General features: G+C 50.6%; 2 protein-coding genes and 1 non-coding gene across 6 annotated transcripts in view; 2 read left to right on the top strand and 1 right to left on the bottom strand.

Annotated features, from left to right (window-relative positions):
- The first annotated feature begins 426 nt into the window (after positions 1 to 426).
- Positions 427 to 9,108, top strand: CCDC183 (coiled-coil domain containing 183). Its single transcript, XM_053571475.1, has 14 exons — positions 427 to 508; positions 1,283 to 1,404; positions 1,813 to 1,890; positions 2,077 to 2,244; positions 2,665 to 2,769; positions 4,280 to 4,402; positions 5,630 to 5,755; positions 5,886 to 5,940; positions 6,420 to 6,520; positions 7,659 to 7,819; positions 8,015 to 8,183; positions 8,263 to 8,373; positions 8,445 to 8,541; positions 8,937 to 9,108. Exons 1-14 carry the CDS (start codon positions 427 to 429, stop codon positions 9,053 to 9,055), a joined length of 1,617 nt encoding a protein of 538 aa, XP_053427450.1. The 3' UTR covers positions 9,056 to 9,108.
- A 203-nt stretch (positions 9,109 to 9,311) lies between these two features.
- RABL6 (RAB, member RAS oncogene family like 6) overlaps positions 9,312 to 21,896 on the top strand; it is a 30,767-nt gene continuing 18,182 nt past the window's right edge. For 2 of the 4 annotated variants that reach the window (XM_053557616.1, XM_053557607.1), the window contains exon 1: positions 9,312 to 9,708. In XM_053557616.1, the coding sequence (XP_053413591.1) occupies positions 9,579 to 9,708 (130 nt within the window). In that variant the 5' untranslated portion in view covers positions 9,312 to 9,578. The remainder of the gene's footprint in view (positions 9,709 to 21,896) is intronic. The other 2 variants (XM_053557625.1, XM_053557633.1) reach the window with 2 other exon arrangements.
- LOC128579980 (U6 spliceosomal RNA) lies at positions 20,610 to 20,716 on the bottom strand. Its single transcript, XR_008378346.1, has one exon. It is a non-coding gene; the product is annotated as a U6 spliceosomal RNA (small nuclear RNA).

Below are 21,896 nucleotides of genomic sequence, written 5' to 3'. Positions count from 1 at the left end.
TGGAGAAGGGGGGAACAGAGCCTCTACATGGCAGTGACAGTTGTAGGAGGTACACTCCAGCTGTTCTGTGCAAGGCAGCCAGGGGGCATGGGAGAGGCTAGGAAGGCACAGGGATGCAGTTTGGGGGGGATTGCTGTGCCAAGCCATCACACACCACCTCCCCAAAGAAAGATCTGCATCAGCCCCACGCAGCCCCTGAGCCACAAGCAGGCACTACAAAACTCATTTCAATTAGAACAAGTGTCCAGAAACTGGCTGCAGACAGTGGTCCAGAGAAGGCCTGCAATTCCAGGGTTACCTGGGCATTAAGAACCCTGGACCCCATCACAATGGGCGGAGATTCTTGGGACAATCTAGACCAAGGCTCTGTTGAACAGGCCAAGGCCAAGGAGGGAGGGAGGGAGTTGAACAAGGCTTCTGGGGACCATGAGGGCCACCGTAAAGAGACACAGTGAGTCGGACCTGGAAGAGCAGATGCAGGAGCTGAAGACCATCACTCGACTTCAAGGTCAACCAACAGCATAGTGACCAGCCATCCTGGCCCACCTGTTGCTGGGGGCCCCTGGGTGCAGGAATTTCAGTTTTAACAGAGGGGAGGGTGGGGGTGCGGGGGAAGGGCAAGAAGACACTCTCCAACTGCCCACTGCCAACAAGACCCAGGAAGAGGGGTGGCACCTGTGGCTCAGTGAGTAGGGCACTGGCCCCATATACCGAGGGTGGTGGATTCAAACCCAGCCCTGGCTGAACTGCAACCAAAAAATAGCTGGGCGTTGTGGCGGGCGCCAGTAGTCCCAGCTGCTCCAGAGGCTGAGGCAGGAGAATCGCGAAAGCCTAAGAGCTGGAGGTTGCTGTGTGTCCTGTGACATCATGGCACTCTACCGAGGGTGGTAAAGTGAGACTCTGTCTCTACAAAAAAAAAAAAATAAAGACCCGGGGAGAGGATCAAAGGGACCTACAATGAGGTGGTTCAAGGAGAGATTTGTGGGCATAAGAGCAAAGGGGCCCCAAAGCCAGAAGGGACAGGAAAGGAACCACCTACTTCTGTGGGCTGCAGATCTTGAAGAACTACAGGACACTAATACCTCAACCTCATCCTTGGCCTCCCTCTTCCCACTGCCACACCCTGTCCACTGAAAAACTCTCAGATAACCAGTGCTGAGCAGTGGCATGGGGTGTCCCCAGGCCCCGTGGGAGGAGGGAGCCCTGATGCCTCTCACTGGGGGATTCTGGGCCAGGCCCTAGCCCACATCTTGGCCACCCCATCTGCTCCACCTGCCCACAGAGCAATGTCAGATGGTCCAGACCCAGGGGATGAAAGAGAAGACCACCCAGAACAAGGCAACCATGACCCTCCTGCGCAGTGACATCCGCCGGGGTGCCCAGGACTGGGCTTTTGCCAAGAAGGTGCATGGACCCAACCCCTCCCTACTGCCTGGGGGTGAGGAGCTCCTCCTCTCCTCCCCAACCCCAATTTTTCTGGAGCCAGGGGTCCTCTGGGAAAGGGCTCTAATCACCTCAGCAAATGCCCCCCGCCCACCCCCCAGCTTCCCAACACCCACCCTGGCAGGCATGGCCTGCCCAGTCTATCTCCTGCAGCAGGAGCTCTCTGGCTTTCTGTCCTGCTGGAGGAAACCCAAGCCCTCCTCTCTATACCCCTCGGAGCTGGGATGCCCAGATGGGGTCTTGCTGCACTCTGCTGCCAGTGGTCCCCAACAGCAGGGGAATAGGGGGCCCTGAGGAGATTGCCTGGAGCGGCTGGGGGTTGGCACAGGGCCGTGGCACCAGGCTCAGCCGCTGCCCTGCCCTTCACAGTACGACCAGTGGATCATCTCCAAGGCCTGCGGGACAGAAGTGCCCCTGAACCTGGCGCACTCCCGCAGCACCATGGAGGTAATGAAGCGGGAGGGGAATGGCAGCACTTTCTCAGCCCTGCTTGCGTAACCCGCACTAAGTGACCCTGTGGGCTGGTGAGGGTGCAGCAGGTGCCCCACCCCGGGGTCCCTTCGCCTGCCCGCTCTGGGCGAGCTCTGCGGTGCCCCTCCCGCACCCCGCGCAGACTGTGCTCTCTCCGACCAGGTGGCTAGGGAGAAGCTCCGCAAGTACGTCTTCGACCGCGTGAATGCGCACAACGTGCTGATCTACCTGGTGAGGCGGCGCGGGCAGAAGTTGGAAAACATGCAATTGGAACTAGCTAGCCTGCGGAGCCAGCGGGACGCCACCAAAGAGGAGCAGCGGCTGCTGCAGGTGGCGCGGCGCTGGCGGCGAGCGTGGGGCCCCTGCAAGGGCGGGAGGGGACGGCCAGACGGCGCTAGGAGAACGAGACCGCCCTTAAAAAGCCCACTCCCGGCGGGCATCCCAGCACTCTGGGAGGCCGAGGCGGGTGGCCTGCCTGAGCTCAGGTTTGAGACCAGCCTGAGCAAGGGCCAGACCCCTAAAAATAGCCGGGCGTTGTGCGTTGTGCGTTGTGGTGGGCGCCTGTAGTCCTCACTACTCAGGAGCAGAGGCAAGAATCGCTTGAGCCCAAAAGTAGGAGGTTGCTGTGAGCTGTGATGCCACAGCACTCTACCCAGGGAGACAGTGAGACTGTCTAGTCCTCCGGAGTGGGCCTCCGCCCCTCTGGGCGTCCTGGCCCCTCGCGCTCAGCTGCCTGCCGCTGGCCCCCAGATCATCCGCCAGCTGGAGAACAACATCGAAAAGACGATGATGAAGATCACCACGAGCCAGAACATCCACCTGCTGTATGTGGACCTGCTGGACTACCTGAAGAAAGTGAGCATCCCCTGGCCAGGGCGGGCGGGGGCTCAGGGCCCCAATCTGCTGCTCTCCTGCCTGGTGGTGGGAAGACCACGTCCTGCTTTGGCCACAAGTGAAGCAGGACACCCAAGAATATGTAAAACATCCCTCCTTTTTTTTTTGAGAGAGAGAGTCTCACTTTGTCACCCTCGGAAGAGTGCCTGTGGTGTCCCAGCTCAGAGCAACCTCAACCTCTTGGGCTTAAGCGATTCTCTTGCCTCAGCCTCCCAAGTAGCTGGGACTACGGACGCCGGCCACAACGCCTGGTTATTTTTTGGTTGTAGTTGTCATTGTTGTTTGGCAGGCCCAGGCTGTGTTAGAACCCGCCAGCTCCGGTGCATGTGGCTGGCACCCTAGCCCCTGAGCTACAGGCATCCCTTTTAAAACTTGGTCTTTTGCTAGTCCATGGATGTATAGGAACTGCTTGGACTTTCTCCAACATATTAAATCGTTTAGGACTGTTTGTATTTTTCCATCACCCAAGCCTCTTGAGAGTTGAGGGAAGGCCCTGTACCCACAGAATGTCCCCTAATATGCTGCCAGGCAGGCACCTCCTGCACCTTATGGGTCTGCCCACCAACCAGGCCAGCGCCCTTGTCCCTGGCAGAGCAGATCCTAAGCCCCAGAAGCCCCAGGGCCATGGCAGTCAGCACCTTCTTCACAGGACAGGAAGGCTGCTTCCCCCTCAGCCTTCCAGGAAGCAGATCACGGACCTATGGGCAGTATATGATGAAGAAGACAGAAGGGCTTTGGGGTGGGGGGCTGAGATAAGCAGCTTGGTGGGTGGGTGGTGCAGCGAGAGGGGGGCCACAAGAGCAGAGAGCCTGGAAAGGGGACAGGGGGAGCCCCCCAAACACCCTCACTTGGCAAAGGGGAGGCCTGGAGGACAGTGTGTGGTGGGGTGACATGGAGGAACTGCATTTTGGCAGAAACATGTGCACTGCTGGGGTCATACCCTCCAACTCGTGCCATGACCCCAGGCCATCCTCTTGCCTTTCCTGGTTACCTGAGCCCCTGGTCCTGGGAGGCTCACCTGGAGGCCTTGCCCTCCCTTCCTTCCTGGCCTGCCTCTCCCCAGACCCCTCTTACACCTGGGTGTTTTATGTTCCCTGGTAGCACCTTTTAATTTTTTATTTTTTTTTTTAAGACAGAGTCTCAGTTTGTCACCTGGACTAGAGCAGAGGCCTCCCTGGGCTCCTGTCAGCCCTTCTTGGGCAGGACATCTCTGGGCTGTCGAAGTCCATCAGCCCATGCTGGCCGCCCCTTCCGAAACACTTCCTTTCACCTGTTCTGTGCCTGGCTAGGGCTGGGGTCACAGACCAGACCCCAGCACTCTCCTTAGAGCCAGTACAGTTTGGGGTGAGGGGTAGGGGCAGGTGCAATCCACTCTGTGTAGCAGTCACAAGAGAACCAGGGAGGGGTCACCAAAGCCAGCATGGAAGGGAAACCCTTGAGCTGCGGTCTCCATGCCCACCTGCCCTTGCAGGTGTTGGTGGGATACCCCACAGAACTAGACAAGCTACAGAATCTTGTGGTCGAATACTGCTCAGAGCTTTCTGATATGACGGTCATGTCCCAAGAAGCTATGATGATTACAGATGAGGTCAAGGTGAGCTCTGTCCTGGGGCTGAGACCCTCTAGGGCTCTTAGCCCATCTGGTCCCGGGTCCATCAGGAGACCCCCCAGACTCATACTACCTATAATCCCTGGAGGGACCCAGCAGCCAGTTCCACTAGCCTCTGTTCATCCACTGGGCACAGAAGCCATGAGGTTGTTGGAAGGGAGAGAATTGGCCTGGCCAGACCGTGGGGTGGAGTGGGAGGTCACCCATGCAGTCTGTGTGAGGTGCCTCCAGGGCCTGGAGATGCAGCTGTCCTCCTGGAGTGGGCAGCAGGAGGAGGCAACTTCTAGCCCAACAGTCCATGAAGAAATGTCACACAGCTGCCAGGCCAGCATGGCAGCAAGGTGTGGGGTTCTGTGGGGGCCCATATACTGGTATACTGACCTGCTCAGGGAGGTCTGGGACAGCTTTCCAAAGAGACAGGTTTGAGCTGGGCTCTGAAGGAATGAACAAACAGGGCTCAGTGGTGACTGGAACGTGGGTGAAGAAAATACAGTAATGGTAGACGCACTGGGCTTGGGAGGGTGACAGCACATGCAGGGGACATGGTTGAGGGCAGAGAAAGCCCCAAAGGGTCTATCCCAGTGAGTCAGTAGAGGCAATGTGGTCAGCAGGGTCAAATTAACCTGGAGCCCTGGGGAGAAGTGAAAAGGGACACAGGACCAGATTTGTGGTTCAAAAGGGTACACTCTGGCTGCAGGGACTGGAACTGGTCAGGCCAGAGGTGGAGTAGGGGTGGCCAGAAATTGAGAGATCAGAAGCCTGTAAAAGGTAATCCCAGTGAGCTATGATAACAGGAATGGTGAGGGAAGCAGCGTCCAGGACATGTAGGCAGGGGCAGATGGGTGATGGTTTTAGCCAACATAAGGCACTCTGTGAGAGACCAGGTTCGAGAGGATAACAAATTTGTTTAGACACATTGAGTCCACTTTCATAGGGTCCACATGGGGCTGACCAGGAGGCAGCAGGGTCTAAAGGGCAGCAGAGAGCCTGGGCTGGAGAGGGAAACTCACTGGGCATGTGTGAGCTGGGGTCCCTAAGCAGAGGAGGCAGGGGTGTCTCAGAGGGGGCAGCCAGGCTGGTGGGACCAGTGGCATGGGTAGTATGGGAAGAAGGCATGACCCGCATCCTTGGGTGCTATTCCAAAGTCTAGTAAGAGGAGGATTGATCACTGCCTGCTGGCTTTAGTGTGACAGCCCCCTACCTTGTCCCCAGAGGAACATGAGGCAAGGGGAAGCATCCTTCATAGAGGAGCGCAGGGCCCGGGAGAACCGGCTCAACCAGCAGAAGAAGCTGATAGACAAGATACGCACAAAGGAGACCAGTGAGAAGTACCGCAGGGTGAGGCCCACCGAGACTGGCCCCTTACCCCTGCTGAGAGCAGGGTGGTGCTCTGCTCATGGCTGTCTACTGGGCTCACTCCCTGCACAAGACACTGCTCAACTTCTTCCTCAACCCCCTCTCCCATCAGGGCCAGACGGACTTGGACTTCCCTTCCAACCTGATGAATGCAGAAATCCTGAAAGGCAAGAGCTTCACTCCCTGCCTGCCCCAGCCACGGTTGTGACAGGCCGGCACTGGCTTGGGCTACCCAGTCAGAACACCGTGAGGCAGGTATACTGTGCAGTCACCAGGGTGAGGGAGACAGATGAGCCCCTTCTTCTCCCAGGTGACCCCTGCAGAGGCTGAGAGCCTGTGGGTAGTTGTGGATGCAGCCATACTGTCCCAGCACCCCAGGGCCCAGTTGCTCAGTGACTTCTCAGAGATGACAAGTCCCCTGGACCCCAGGCTGCCTCTGAGGAGTACCACTAAGCTCTGCAGTGCCATGCCCTCCTCTGCACTGGGGCTGCCTGGGGGGTTCCTGAAGGCCCACACTAAGGAGGGGACAGGTGAGGTGCAGGTGCCCAGCTGAAGCACACAGTCTGTTTGGGTAGCCTTTTCGACACTGGGCATCTGACGGTCTCAAGATGTCTTTGCATGCTGACAGCCCCTTCCCCTCTGCCAGTGAGGAGAAAGGAGACCTCCGAGGTTGACATAGAATACCAGACAGATGTGACGGCTTTGGTAGAGAAAGTCAAGACTGCTGTGCGATGCTCCCACCTCTGGGTAATGCTCCCTGCAATCCTGGGGCATGGCAGGAGGGGGCTCAAACTGGGCTGGGGTCTGCAGAGCCCCTGAAAAGGACACAGAAAGCTGTACCTCGCTCGGGAGGACTCCAAACCTGAATGGCCAGCCTTGCTACTCGTAGGCCTGGAAGGAGACTTGGGGCCTGCAGGGTACTCTCAGGACTGAGCTGTGGGATTCTCAGCCCACCCCAGGAGCAGCAGTGACCATGGATCCAGATGCCATGGACATGGCCCTGTTTCTAACCTCAGCCTTTTCTCAGTCCCAGAAGAATCACAGCAAATCCAGGAGCTGCCTCCAACTTCCCCCTTTTGTTTTAATCCCATCTGAGTTTATTATTAGGCCCCGACACAAGCTTGTCCACTGTCAGACAAGTGACTCAAAGTCAAACACAACGTCCCTCAGCAGTGGTTTCCTTGTCTCCAGTGTGGGTATCTGCCCTCTTTCCCATACAAAGTACTTCACCCTTGCTGGGAGCGCCTGCAGTCCCAGGTACTGGGAGGCTGAGGCAGGAGATCGCTTGAGCCCAGGAGTTGGAGACTGCAGTGAGCTGTGATTGTACCACTGCACTCCAGCCTGGATGACAGAGCGAGACCCTATCTCTAAAATAAAAGCATAGCCGGGTGCACTGGCTCACACCTATAATCCTAGTACTCTGGGAGGCTGAGATGGGAGGATTGCCTAAGCTCAGGAGTTCAAGACCAGCCTGAGCAAAAAGGAGACCCCCATCTCTAAAAAAAACTAGCCAGGCATGGTGGTAGGCACCTGTAATCCTAGCTACTTGGAAGGCTGAGGCAAGAGAACTGATTAAGCCCAAGTGTTTGTGCTTGCTGTGAGCTATGATGCCACAGAACTTTAACTGGGACGACAAAGTAAGACTATGTCTAAAAATAGTAATAATAATAATAATAATAATGAATAAATAAAATAAAATAAAAGCAGGTCACTCTGTGGCTGGCCCCTCATGAGCCTACAGGGCCAGGCAGCGGTTCTTACATTATTACCGCTCCCTGAATGCAGAGGCCCTATGTGTTGCCACTGGGAGGGGCTCAGAGGAAGCCAGTTCAGTGGGGCCCCCACCTCCCTAGCCCACACCTGCTTCTCTGCCCCGACTGGCCAGGACATCGCCGGCCGATTCCTGGCACAGAAGAACACGGAGGAAAACCTGGAGCTGCAGCTGGAGGACTGTGAGGAGCGGCGGAGGCGGCTGGAGGCCCTGACGGGCAGACTGGGGCTGGAGGAGGCCTTGCTCAAGTTCCGCCAGTTGCCCAGCTCCATCAGGTACCCAGGGCTCCCCAGGTTGCTGAGCCAACCCCTGTGGGCTGGGGCTAGGCTGGGAGCATGCTCACCCCTGCAGATGAGTGAGGGCCTCACAGCCAACATCTGAGCCCCTGACCCTGACCCTAAGACAGCACCCAACTCATGAGCCAGCCTCTCGAGGGGTCACTCCTGCTGTGCCCCTGTGGTCCCCCACAGCTTTAAGTCCATAGAGAAGAAGATGAAGGACATGCTAAAAGAGGAAGAAGAAAGGCTCCAACTGGCCCACTCCAACATGAACAAGAGCCAGAAGATGCTGCTAATCATCCAGATGGGCATAGACAACCTCTACATCCGGCTCTATGGCGTGGCCCTGCCCTCCGCCCAGGTACGGAGCAGGGGGAGCTGCCTGCACTGACGTCCCAGTGGGGCCAGATGGGAGACGAGACCTTCCTCCTCGCCTGCAGAAAGAAGAGGCGCCGCATGACACCCTGGATTTGTACAGCAAGCTGGCACACTGCGAAGAAAAGCTCACTTTCCTGACTGACCGCCTGCAGACGCTGTCCAGAACAGAGGAGGTAGGCTGGGCCTGGAGGCGCCCCCACAGTCCATGGGGATCAGCACAGCTGACGAGGGCTGTGCTCTGCAGGTCGGCACCAAGGTGAGGGACGCCCTAGAGTCCTCCACGCTGAAGGAGAAGCACAACACCAGGATCAGCTTTGAGGACTTGGAGGACGACATGATCGGTACCGCCCGGCGCTCATGGGGGTACCGATGGGGGAGGCGGGTGTATTGTGTCTGCGGGATTTTCATGATGGAGGTGGCTTAGTGATGTCGTGGAGAGGCGAAGCCAGTGAAAGAAGAACCCACCTAGTTTTCCCGAGAGGAGGGGCACGCCATGCGTGGCATGGTCGCGGGGGGCACCAGGCCGGGCGGGGCAGAAAGGAACCGAAGCGGGCAGGCTGCGCGGCAGAGGAAGCAGGGAGGGCTGGGACGGTCACCGTGGGGCGCCGGGGGCAGCGCGCAGGGCAAGGGAAGCTGGTGCTGGGTGGGCGCTCGAGCTGGGAGCGCAGGCGGCACGCCCGCGGGGACCCGGGACCCACAGGCCCCCGGCGTGCGGCCGCCTCCCGCACCCTTGCAGAGACCTTCCAGTTTGCCGACGTGGACCACAGCTACGTCCCTTCGCGAGCCGAGATCAAGAGGCAGGCCCAGCGGCTGATTGAAGTGAAGTTCAAGGGGAGCAAGAAGAAGAAGAAGTAGCCCTGGCAGAAGTAGCCTGCTCTGCTCTGTTACACAAATAAATATTTTTCCAGGACTGCTGGGATCGCTGGGGCGGCCGGGGTCTCAGAGGAAACTGGTTCGGGTGACTGGAGCCCGGAGGGGTGAGCCGCAAGCTGCAGATGGCTGGCGGGTGCTGAGCCTACCGGCCTTGGAGTCTGCGCATGCGCGCGCCCGGCTCTCTTGGCCCTCGCGCCGCCCCGTAGCTACGTAGCCCTGTCGCCACGAGTTCCTCGCGCCTTGCTGAGCTGGTGCCAACATGGCGGCGCAGGCAGGCGGAGAGCGGCTGCGCCAGGGGCAGCGGGGGCTGGAGCGGGGCCACCGTAGCTGAAGTGCCGGAGCTGCCGCTGGAGGCCGTGCTCCGCCACCGGGACCCCGGCCTGTGGCCGCGCCGGCTCAGGCCGCGGGGAAACCCGGGCCGCCAGGACATGGTGCGAGACAGGCCGCGCCGCCACCGCCGCTGAGCTTGCCGGCCGCACCTGGGCTCGGACATCGCAACAGGAAGATGTTTTCCGCCCTGAAGAAACTGGTGGGGTCGGAGCAGACCCCGGGCCGGGACAAAAACATCCCCGCCGGGCTGCAGTCCATGAACCAGGCGTTGCAGAGGCGCTTCGCCAAGGGGGTGCAATACAACAGTGAGTGCGGGCCGGGCTGGGCCGGGCCGCCTTCCGCAGCTCGAGGGTCCCTGAGCCGCTTCGCAGGGTGCCCAGGAGCTGAAGAAAAGTGGAACGTGTAGTCGGGGAGGGGGCGGAGGAGCGGCGCTGTCTGTGTGCTGGGAGGCCCTGCTTGGCCTCCGGGGGCGGGCGCTGTGCTGGGAGGTGCGGCCTGTGGTCAGGATGGGGATGAGCGCCCGCGGACGTCAGGCACGCGCAGGTGCTCTAGGGGCAGGTTCTTAGGGACAGGAAGTGCAGCGGGGCCCGGCCAAGCCCTAACCCACCCAAGGGCGGGGGTCCTGCGAATGTGTGTCATTACTGAGAAAGGCTCACCTGGTGGGAAATCCGTTCGCGTAACCTTGAGGAACAAACTTGGGCCGAGCATTTATAGGTGCGTTATGCGTCGCCTCGATTGGCCCAGGCGACCTCGCCTAAGAAGAATTATTACGTAATACGAAGCAAGAGCTTTTTGGTCTGTGGGCATAGACCCTCTGGCACTGCTTCGGGGCCATGGGGACCCTGTGGCAGTGAGCTGTGCACTCCACCTGGAAGAGGGCCAGTAAAATCCACCTGACTCCGATGGTCTGTGCCGTGAGAGTTTTCTTTGTGGACTTCTACCGAGTTTGAAGACAAAATATCACTCTACGCCACTCATTCTCGCTTTTTTGTTTTAAAGAAGCATTTTTAAGGGACGTATTTAGAAAAGCTCCAGAAGGCATACCCCTTTATTTATGATTGTAAGGAGATATCTCTTGTTTACTAACGCCCGATCTCCTGTTACAAATTATGTAAATTGTCCTCTTGACCTCTTTTGAGATTTTTTTTTTTTCATTTTGAGGGTTTCTGGTAGTATTTAAGAGCTTTGGTGTTCTTCCCTGCAACTTTTTTTTGCAGTTTTTGGCCGGGGCCGGGGCCGGGTTTGAACCTGCCACCTCCGGTATACGGGGCTACACAGGCGCCGTTCAATTTTTTTTGAGTGTCTCTGTCACCAGAGCTAGAGTGCTGATGGCATCATCACAGCTCACGGCAATCTCAAAAACGGGGATCCAGAGTAGCTGGGACTGCAGGACACATTAGAAAAAATGCCACCTCCTAACAAACCAAGACAGGAATTTTTCTGGTTTTAGTAGAGACAGGGTCTTGCTGTTACGCAGGCTGCTCTGGCCTCAAGTGACCGAGAGCTGCATCTTCACTGCACCAGGCCCCCTGCTTTGATATTGTTTGACTTTCAGCTTTTTCATACATTGCTACCATATTTTAGACATGTGCCGTTTAGGTCACTTTAAATGGAGCTTTACAGACCCCATATTTCTATGATAATGTGGAATATTAGAAACTACTAATTAGGAAGACTTTTGTGCAGGTTTTAAAGAGGACTCTCTTTAGATATGTTACACTTGGAATTTTGTATGTATTTCTCTCACATTTACAGAAGAAAATATTAAGTCAAAATACTTATTCACTCAAGTCTTTTTTTTTTTTTTGTAGAGACAGTCTCACTTTATGGCCCTCGGTAGAGTGCCGTGGCCTCACACAGCTCACAGCAACCTCCAACTCCTGGGCTTAAGCGATTCTCTTGCCTCAGCCTCCCGAGTAGCTGGGACTACAGGCGCCCGCCACAACGCTCACTCAAGTCTTTATAGAATCTGCATTTGGACCCCTTATTTAATTTTTCTTTTTTTTTTTTGAAATTGCCTCAATTGCCTAGGTAGCGTGCTATGGCATCATAGCTCACAGCAACCTCAAACTCCTGGGCTTGAACAGTCTTGTCTCAGCCTCCCCACTAGCTGGGACTAGAGGCATGTACCACTGATATCAGCTAGTTTTTCTATTGGGAGGGGGGTGTCTCACTCTTGGTCAGCCTAGTCTCAACTCCTGAGCTCATGAAATCCACATGCATCAGCCTCCCGGAGCGCTAGGCTTACTTTATTTGATTTGAGTTTTTGCAGTACTATTTTAAACTTAATCCTAGTCTCTTGGAAATTAAGCCAGGAACTAGAAACTGTTCCCCTTCTGAAAAGGCTCCCATAGGGCCCCACCCTTTGGTGTGACCAAAAAGGGCAGCAGTGTCCCTCCAGAGGAGGAAACCCAGTCTCCAATAGTTGGAGACCATGCCAATATCTCCTAGAACTGAAAGGTGGTGAGATTGAGAGAAATCCAGATTTATTCCTAAATTATATTTGAGAGGAAATTATATTTTTTTCAGCAACCAAACTTTATTTAATAGTTATAAAATACTTGGCCTAACAATAACAGAATACACATTCTTTTCAAGTATACATGAAACATTCGCATGATAGACCATATCCTGAGTCACAAACCTTAACAAAAGACAAAAGGGGTAAAATAAAAACTATTGTCTCTGTAGTTGAATAATAGACGCTTAGGAAACTTTGAGTTTCTGTGTTAGTAGGATAGGAAGTTTGTAGTATTTATTTCTCCAGATGTCTTACTTCGGGAAACAAACCAACTGTATGGTAATTACAGAGTCAGGATTTTTTTTTTTTTTTTTTGAGACAGAGTCACACTATGTCGCCCTGGGTAGAGTGCTATGGCATCACAACTCACAGCAACCTCAAACTCTTGGGCTTAAGCGATTCTCTTGCCTCAGCCTTGTAAGTAGCTGGGACTACAGGCACCTGCCACAATGCCTGGCTATTGTTTTTGTTGTGGTGGTAGTTGTCCCTGTTGTTTTGGCGGGCCCAGGCTGGATTCGAACCCACCAAGTCCAGTTTATGTGGCTGGTGCCCTAGCCACTGACTTACAGGCACCGAGCAGGAGTCAGGATTTTTCTTTTTTGAGACAGAGTCTTACTTGGTCACATTCAGTAGAGTGCCATGGCGTCTTAGCTCACAGCAACCTCAAACTCTTGGGCTCAAGTGATTCTCTTGCTTCAGCCTCCCTCTGGGACTATAAGGCACCGACTACGACGCCTAGCTATTTTTTTGTTGCAGTTTTCATTGTTGTTTAGCTGGCCCGGGCCAGGTTTGAACCCACCAGCCTTGGTGGATGTGGCCGGCGCCCTACTCACTGAGCTATGGATGCCGCCTAGAATCAAAACTTGAATGAGACATTGTATTGTATTTCCAATTTGGAAGTCATTTGTATATAAACTAAAGAAAAAAGTTACCTTCGTTGGTCTCTCTACTGGTATTGGACACAGTATATTAGCTGGGTTTGGTGGGCAAGTTTCAAGGTGAGGAATCCTCCTGGAATTAGGACAACTGTTGTTATGGAACTCTTCATTGGCCTTGCTCAGGACAGAATCAGAGTCCTTCCCAAAGAGATCTTAGTGTGAGAAGTTAAAAGGGAAACAACTCCTTGCTAGGGAACTTTTTGAAAGGTTTGTTTCAGGGTAAAACAGCTTTTCCTTTAGGAAATAAATAACTGTGCTTAGCAAATTATTTGACATGCCTTTGGAGGGCCAATTTGTAAATTTCTGAACCTTTGCAGGCCACAACCACCTACTTTTTATAGGTTTTTCTTCTCTAGTATTTATTCTTTTTGCAAATAATTAAAAATTAATACAGAAAATACCATAAACAGATAAGTCATGTTTGAAAAAGAACCAATGAGAATGAAAATGTCTAGACATGAAAAATATGGTCATTAAAATTTAAACAGTTAACAGAGAAGTGAAACAGAATAAGAACTCATTAAAGAGAGTCATGTCTGGAACAGACTTTTGGCCCAGAGATTAAGCAGACTTCAGCACATCAGATACAAATTTCTGGAGGAGAATGTAGCAAGAATGGCAAGGAGGCAGTGTTTAAAGAAATAAATGCTGAGGATTTTCCAGAATACATTAATCTCCAAGAAGTCCAAATCCAGAGTTTAAAATACACTCACAGCTAGACATATTGGACATTTTCAGAATATCAAAAAGAAAAAAACAGTCTTAGATGCAACCAGAGCAAAAAAGACTGCCTTCAGAGAAACAAGTAAGCTGATGGTGCAGCTTACAGCAGCATCAGGGGCTGCAAGAAAACCACTGTCAGCCTAGAAATCCATGTCAAGCAGTTAAGCAAGGGCCCGCAGGAGTAAACTTAATCTTTAGCTGGGATGACAGTTCAGTGTGCAGAGATTCTTGTAGAAGTAAACATGGAAAGATACACTTTAGATGGGTAGAGACTGAACTCAGAAGATAGAAGTAGAATTCAAAAAGCAAAGAAACCGGTAAATATCTGGTGAAATCTATATATAAGCATTGGTTATATAAGTCCTTGGTAATAAGTATGTACGTAATATAAAAGAAGAAAACTAAAATACTAGAAATTACATATAACACAGGATAGAGCTCATTGGAGTTAAGGCATTCAAAACTTCTTTTTTTGTTTTTTTATTTGAGATAGAATCTCAAGCTGTCACCCTGAGTAGAGTGCCATGGTGTCATAGTTCACAGAACCTCCAACTCAGGGTAAAACAATCCTTTTGCCTCAGTCTTTCTATTTTTTAGTAGAGATGAGGTCTTACTTTTTCTCAGGCTGGTCTTGAACTCGTAAGCTCAAGCAATCCACCTGCTTTGGCCTCCCAGAGTGCTAGGATTACAGGCATGAGCCACCGTGCCCAGCCAAAACTCTTTATATTACTATTTTAGAGGCAGATAAATATATCAGCTTTAGACTTTACTACAGTAAATGTGTTAAAAATGTAAGCGTTAACCATTCAAAGACTAAAAGTAGATTGTATCACAGGATAGGTGCCTGTGAAGGGAAAAAGAAATAGATTGTAAATCTTTCCAATAAATACCAAACAAAAAGAATAATTTAGAAAACCCTTTGTCCAACTTGATAAAAGGCAGAAAACGCTGGGAGAGAGAGGCAAATAAGCCAGCTCAGGAACTAAAAATTATAACACAAAGTGGTAGAAATAATTCCACTTGTATCCACAATCCAAATAAATGTAAATAAGCAAAACTCACAGTTCAAAGAAAGAACATGGGATCTGATTTTTTGTCATTAATTTGGTTATTTGGTATAGAAGAGATATATCATATAATGACACGGAAAGGTTGAAAGTAAGGAGTTGGAAACAAGACCCTGAGTGAACATGAGCTGTGAGAAAGCCGCTCCAGTCCCAGCTGTATCTGCTGTAGCTATGGCAGCGTCACCCAGAGTGCACTATGAGGTAAAAAGTAATGGGCAGGAATAATAAGGATTACTGCAGACTCATAAAAGAAACAAACCCCTCTCAAACCAGGAAACAGTCATAAAAACTGACAATCTCAACAAACACCCAAGAATATATGTCGTGAAGACAAGTAGTCTGTGACTACAATGAGTAAAATTGGACTTTAAAAAAAAAAAAAAAAAGAGGGCGGCGCCTGTGGCTCAGTCGGTGAGGCGCTGGCCCCATATACCGAGGGTGGCGGGTTCAAACCCAGCCCCAGCCAAACTGCAACCAAAAAATAGCCAGGCGTTGTGGCAGGCACCTGTAGTCCCAGCTACTCGAGAGGCTGAGGCAGGAGAATCGCTTAAGCCCAGGAGTTGGAGGTTGCTGTGAGCTGTGTGACGCCATGGCACTCTACGGAGGGCCAGAAAGTGAGACTCTGTCTCTACAAAAAAAAAAAAGAAAGAAAGAAAGTAAGCTTGCTTTGTCGCCTGGGCTGGGATGTAGTGGCTTTCTACAGGGATGATCATAGCCCACTACAGCTTTAATCTCCTAGGCTCAACCAATCTGCCTTAGCCTCCCGAGTAGCTGGGACCACAGGTGAGGTGCCATTACACTTGCCTGTTTGGGTTTTTGTTTGTTTGTTTTGGGAGGGGGGTAAAAACTGGGTCTTATGTGTTTCCCAGCCTGATCTGGAACTCTTGGCCTCAAGTGATCCTCCTGCTTCAGCCTCCCAAAGTGTTGGGGTTACAGGTGTAAGCCACTGCCTCCAACCAAAAGAAACTTATTTTACTTGTCAAAGGCAATCTGTCAAAACCTGTGTAGAATAATGACACATAAGCCCCAATCCTTTTAAAACCTGGACCAAGACAAGTACTCCTACTTCCACTCAGTTTGTCATTGGTGTGCTGAAATCTGGCACCAGATAAGGAAAATAAATGTACGTGAGAACAGGAGAGGTTATCCCTTCCTCAAGGATAAAATTAAGATAAAATCATAAGTAGACGTTTTCTTATGTGAAAGAAACTAGACTAAAACACTAGACTAAAAATAGCTTTTACACGGCACCCAGTTTGATTTTGGCAGAATAAAGTTAATAATCTGAACAGCTCTGCCCTTGAAAATAACCAAAAAGATTTAAATAAAATACTTAGAAAAACATTACTACATCATCTAGTTCTTGAGTTTGGATGAAGGGTATCCAGCTATTCAGTACACCATTGTCAGAAACAGTGGGGATGGGATGCTGGGAGGGAGGGAGCAGCGAGCTTAGGCTTTCTTTTTGGGGGCTGTGGTGGTGGCAGGAGGGCGAGGGGCACTTCTGGAGTCTGAAAGGCACCTGGTATGAGAGCCCAGAGTTAAACCTGGTGCCAGGTGCAGGGGCACTGTCTCCTGGTATTTATAAACACAAGTTGACCTCCATGTGAGTTTACCTTCAAGAGTATCTGTGTGGTTCCAAAAATCTAAAATGGAGAATTTACTTAAGGTGTTTTCTGGTTGGTAATATTCTATACTTAGGCAGTTGGCAGATACATCACAGATACTCTCTGAAGAAATCAACTTCAACCCATGCCTCAGAGAAGTCCCATGGATAAAGTTCCAGAAAACACAAGCTGCCAGTAAAAACTCAGAAAATGAAAGGGGGGGAGTGAGTGGGAGGCAACAGATACAAGAAGTATCAGACTCGCCTATAAAGACTTCAGGTTTTGGAATTGTAACAAATGGGCTGCTCCTGGGGTGGGGTGGGGTGGCAAAGTCCGTCAAATAATTCAAGAACACAACTTGAGAACTGAAGTATGTGCATTTTTAAGTTGAACATGCTCCCTGCAAAGTGGCAGGAAAAACTCTCACCAAGGGACATCATGGAGATATTTGAGAATGTCACAGGGGAGAGTGAGAGAAAGGGCACACAGGGCTGGAGGTGGGAGGATGCTGGGGCAGTGACTTCACAGTTCCAAAGGGACATGATATCCAGCCTGGAATCCACCTCTAGTCAGATCTCACTCAGGTGTGAGCATCACATCATAGCATCTTCAGGCATAGAAGGTTTCTAAAGTGTTACCTTCTTTCTCTCTTCAGGAAGATAGATCTTAGAGGATTTGCTTAACTGGGATGATTGAGCAGTATCAAGAAAGAAACCCACAGTGGAGATACAGCATTAAAGAGAGGCATAGAGACCCTGGGCTGAGGGCCAAGCTACCAGGGTCAGGACTGCAGAGACAACGTCAGGGAGGGGTCCACACAGCCTTACGCTTGCCAGCAGCTGCAGAGGAGAGTGGTAGCTGGCATGGAGTTGGTGCCGACGTGCTGATAAATACAGAGAACCTGGGCGGCACCTGTGGCTCAGTGAGTAGGGTGCTGGCCCCATATACCAAGGGTGGCAGGTTCAAACCCAGCCCTGGCCAAACTGCAACAACAACAAAAAAATAGCTGGGTGTTGTGGCGGGTGCCTATAGTCCCAGCTACTCAGGAGGCTGAGGCAAGAGAATTGCCTGAGCCCAAGAGCTGGAGGTTGCTGTGAGCTGTGATGCCACAGCACTCTACTAAGGGCGACAAAAGTAAGACTCTGTCTCATTAAAAAAAAAATAGACTTAGCACCTGTGGCTCAAGCGGCTAAGGCGCCAGCCACATACATCTGAGCTGGTAGGTTCGAATCCAGTCCAGGCCCGCCAAACAATAATGATGGCTGCAACAAAAAAATAGCCAGGCATTGTGGCAGGCATTTGTGATCCCAGCTACTTGGGAGGTGGAGGCAGCCCAGGAGTTGGAGGTTGCTGTGAGCTGTGATGCTACAGCACTCTATCCAGGGTGACAGCTTGAGGCTCTGTCTCAAAAATTAAAAAAGAAAAAAATACAGAGAACCTAGCAAAGCAAAATACCATTGAAAAACTGTAGAGGAAAATAAATACACAGAGGGAGGAGAGGGGTGTGTGTGAGCAGGCTCAGGAACAGCATAGTTTTTCTCAGAGGGAAATCAATGGGCAAGGCCTGAAAGTGTAAAGTGGAGAAGTAGAAATAAAAGAATTTATCCAGAGGCATGGAAACAAGGACCAAAGGAATTAGTGAAAAGAAGCTGGGCGGCGCCTGTGGCTCAAGGAGTAGGGCGCCGGTCCCATATGCCGGAGGTGGCGGGTTCAAACCCAGCCCCAGCCAAAAAAAAAAAAAAAAAGAAGCTACAAGACTGAGCAACATAGTGAGACCCCATTTCTTTTTTTTTTTTTTTTTTTTGGTAGAGTGCCCTCAGTAGAGTGCTATTGTGTCACACAGCTCACAGCAACCTCCAACTCCTGGCCTTAGATGATTCTCTTGCCTCAGGCTCCCTAGTAGCTGGGACTACAGGCACCCACCACAACGCCCCACTATTTTTGGTTGAAGTTTGGCTGGGGCCGTGTTTGAACCCACCACCCTTGGTATATGGGGCCGGCGCCCTTCCCACTGAGCCACAGGCGCCGCCCATGAGACCCCATTTCTACAAAAATAATTTTTTTAATTAGCTGAGCATGGGGTGCACAGCTGCCCCATTTCTACAAAAATAATTTTTTTAATTAGCTGAGCATGGGGTGCACAGCTGCAGTCCCAGCTACCCTGAAGGCTGAGGCAGGACTGCTTGAGCCCACAGTGAGCTTTGTTTGCGCCCCTCACTCCAGCCTGGATGACAGAGCAAGACCCTATCTATTAAAACAAAGTGACAGTAGCAGTCTCTGGGGAGGGGAAGTACGGGTGGCAGGAAGGGGTATTTTCCCAGCAAACCTTGTAGATCCCTTGGAGTAAAGTTCATGTAGTGCTTTGAAAAGCTGTTAGTGTAGAATTAGGACTTTTGAGAATGAAATGCTTTCAGATAAAGAACATGATACATAAACTGACAGATTTCCATGAAAGAAAGGACGTGATCCTTAAAGGCACCTGTGAATCACAAGAAGGAAGAGTGGGCATATAGGCACAGACAGTGATAAGTCTGCACAGATGTGGTCTGCACATGTTAAGGTGAAGTCTGATTTGTGTGGCTAAAAGCAAAACAGCTAAAATACTCTTAGAATTGAAAACATTCTAAAGAGCTTGTATTACCTGGGAGGAGGATATTAATAAAACATGTTACACTACCAGGCAAATGTTAATAGTAGGAGGAAAAAGCAGACTTCGGGGAACCAGGTCAGAGTAGATAAGGGAAGGAGCATGGGCAGAACGAAGGGAGACAGGCAGGGGGGCAGGAACCTCAGCAGAGGTCAGTGGGGTCACTGCTTCTGTCAAGACAGATTGGGGCGGTGCCTGTGGCACAGTGAGCAGGGCGCCGGCCCCATATACCGAGGGTGGGGGGTTCAGACCCAGCCCCGGCCAAACTGCAACAAAAAGAAAAATAGCCGGGTGTTGTGGCGGGCGCCTGTAGTCCCAGCTACTCGGGAGGCTGAGGCAGGAGAATCGCCTAAGCCCAAGAGTTGGAGGTTACTGTGAGCTGTGTGATGCCACGGCACTCTACCGAGGGCAGTAAAGTAAAACTGTCTCTACAAAAAAAAAAAAAAAAGACAGATTGTCAGGCTGGCTCCAGAAGACATACCTAAAACACAAGAATGTAGAATGGTTAAAAACAAAATACATATGCCAAATATATGCCAGAAAATGCTAACTGAAATGAAGTTGATTTCACTGTATTAAATGCAAATAAAACAGACTGTGAGCCAAAAGGCATTATGAGAAATTGAGGATCACCAAAAATGACTTTTTAAGTGTTTAGTTACTAGGCAGATAATTATAAACTTATTGCACCTAGTAATATATTCTGCTCTGTGTATTGGAAAAATAATGGATCTACAAAGGGGAATTGACAGCTGTACCACTATGGGGAAAATTTTCAGCTCATTTCTGGCAGTGAGTGAGGGTAAAGCAGTCATAGAGTCCGTGTGGGTCCATGTGGAAGATGAGAACATGACCAGCACGGTAACGTCCTGACCTGTGCCGTGACGATCATTTGCATGAGCTAGTTCAGAAATACACCACCTTTTCAACCCCATGTGAACACTTAAGAAAATGGACCAGCCTGTTTCAATACATTTGAAAGAATTAGGATCCTACCAATTTCTCTAAAAGTCTATAACAAATGATAATCAAAATTGTAAATCTTGCCTTTGGAAATTTAATGGCAGACACAACTTTAAACAGAAGAAATACTAGAGTAACAGAAATGCCACATATCAGTACTTATGGGATACCGCCAGCAAGTACCAGAAAGAAAGTTACAGCATTGTTGAGTGTTTACATCAGTAAAAGAGAAAAGCTGGAAAGTAGTAAGACCACTTGAGACTTTTTTTTTTTTTTTGGCGGTTTTTGGCTGGGGCTGGGTTTGAACCCGCCACCTCCGGGTTCAAACTACTCCTTTGAGCCACAGGCACCGCTCACTTGAGACTTTTTTAAAATAACAGTGGAATAAACCCAAAGAAAGCAGATGGGAAGATTATAAAGGCTCGAGCAGAGACAGAATACAGATACGCAGTGAAGAGGGTTAATGACGTTAAGAGCTGAATTTTTGAAAAGACCAATAAACGTAGCTGGCAGGAGAGATCAATAAAAGGTAATATATACAAAAAGCTTAATTGTACTATGGGTATCATCATACCCATAAGTATACATCATCCCTCAGTATACTTGGGGGACTGGTTCCAAGATATCTGCCCCCAGAACTTGCCACAGTCCACGTACACTGCAGAGGCAGGCCCACAAAGTCAGCCCTCCAAATACACCAGTGGTTCTCAACCTGTGGGTCACAACCCCTTTTTTTTTTTTTAAATGTGGAACGCTTCACGAGTTTGCGTGTCATCCTTGCGCAGGGGCCATGCTAATCTTCTCTGTATCGTTCCAATTTTAGTATATGTGCTGCCGAAGCGAGCACCACAGCCCCTTTTTAACAATGAAAATACATTGCGGCATTAGGAAGGTTGAGAACCACTGATATACATGGATTTTGTACCCCTTAGTGTATTTCTAATCCACATTTAGTTGAAAAAAATCTAGATATAAAGTAGACCCACGCGTTTTCAGACTGGCAATGCCCCAGAGTCAACTGTGGTTGCTCTAGAAATCAAAATGATAAGAGGAATTTTAAATAATGTCATGTCAGTAAGTTAGTGAAAACTGGATGTAATGGATAAATTCTTAGAAAAATGAAATTTGCCAAAACTGGCTCAGGAAAACCAGAAGTCTTGTAACCTTGAAGTAAACAAAATCAGCAGGTAAAAATCTCACAGAGAAAATACCAGATAGTTTGTTTCTCTTGAAGTTCTATCAAACCTTCAAGGAGGAATAAAGTCTTAACAAACTCTTTCTGGAAAATTTAAATTGAAAAAGCCCAGAAGGAATTCGTACCACCTCATTTTATGAGTCTTGCATCAGCTTGACCACTCCCCCAAGCAAGGATAGCTGTAGAAAGGAAAGCTGCACACCAGACTCACCCCCCAGTCAGGAGGCGAGGCACCTCAGTCAGGTCCCCAGCTCACCTGCCAGGGGAATACAAGATAGGCCTGGACATCAAACAGCCTGTTACTATGACTCACTTCAAGAGACTGAAGGGGGAAATCGGAGGGGTTAGATATAGATTGTTTGTTTCTTTTATGAGTCTGCAGTAACCCTTATTATTCCTGCCCATTACTTTTTTGCCTCATAGTGCACTCATAATATGGGTATATTTTTTAATACCCATTTGTGAAAACAACAGCAACAAACTTTGGGGTGATCAGAAGCAGACAGGGGCTCGGCACCCGTAGCACAGTGGTTACGGCACCAGCCACATACACTGAAGCTGGTGGGTGTGAACCAGCCCAGGCCAGCTAAACATTAATGACAACCGCAACAAAAAATAGCTGGGCGTTGGGCGGTGCCAGTGGCTCCAGGGAGTGGGGCGCCGGCCCCATATACCAGAGGTGGAAGGTTTAAACCCCGCACCGGCCAAAAACTGCAAAACAAACAAACAAACAAAAATAGCTGGGCATTGTGGCAGGCGCCTGTGGTCCCAGCTACTTGGGAGGTTGAAACGAGAATTGCTTGAGCCCAAGAGTTTGAGGTTGCTGTGAACT

The sequence above is a fragment of the Nycticebus coucang genome, chromosome 2 (genome assembly GCF_027406575.1).
Source record: "Nycticebus coucang isolate mNycCou1 chromosome 2, mNycCou1.pri, whole genome shotgun sequence".
Classification (NCBI taxonomy): domain Eukaryota; kingdom Metazoa; phylum Chordata; class Mammalia; order Primates; family Lorisidae; genus Nycticebus; species Nycticebus coucang.
This window is presented reverse-complemented; position numbering and strand designations above follow the sequence as displayed.

Bases quoted from the DNA above. Each gene is read 5' to 3' on its own strand.
- CCDC183 (XM_053571475.1), top strand. From the start codon at position 427: ATGAGGGCCACCGTAAAGAGACACAGTGAGTCGGACCTGGAAGAGCAG. The intron at 5,941-6,419 runs GCAAGAGCTTCA...CCCCTCTGCCAG, and splicing joins GAATGCAGAAATCCTGAAAG to TGAGGAGAAAGGAGACCTCC. The intron at 8,542-8,936 runs GTACCGCCCGGC...GCACCCTTGCAG, and splicing joins CTTGGAGGACGACATGATCG to AGACCTTCCAGTTTGCCGAC.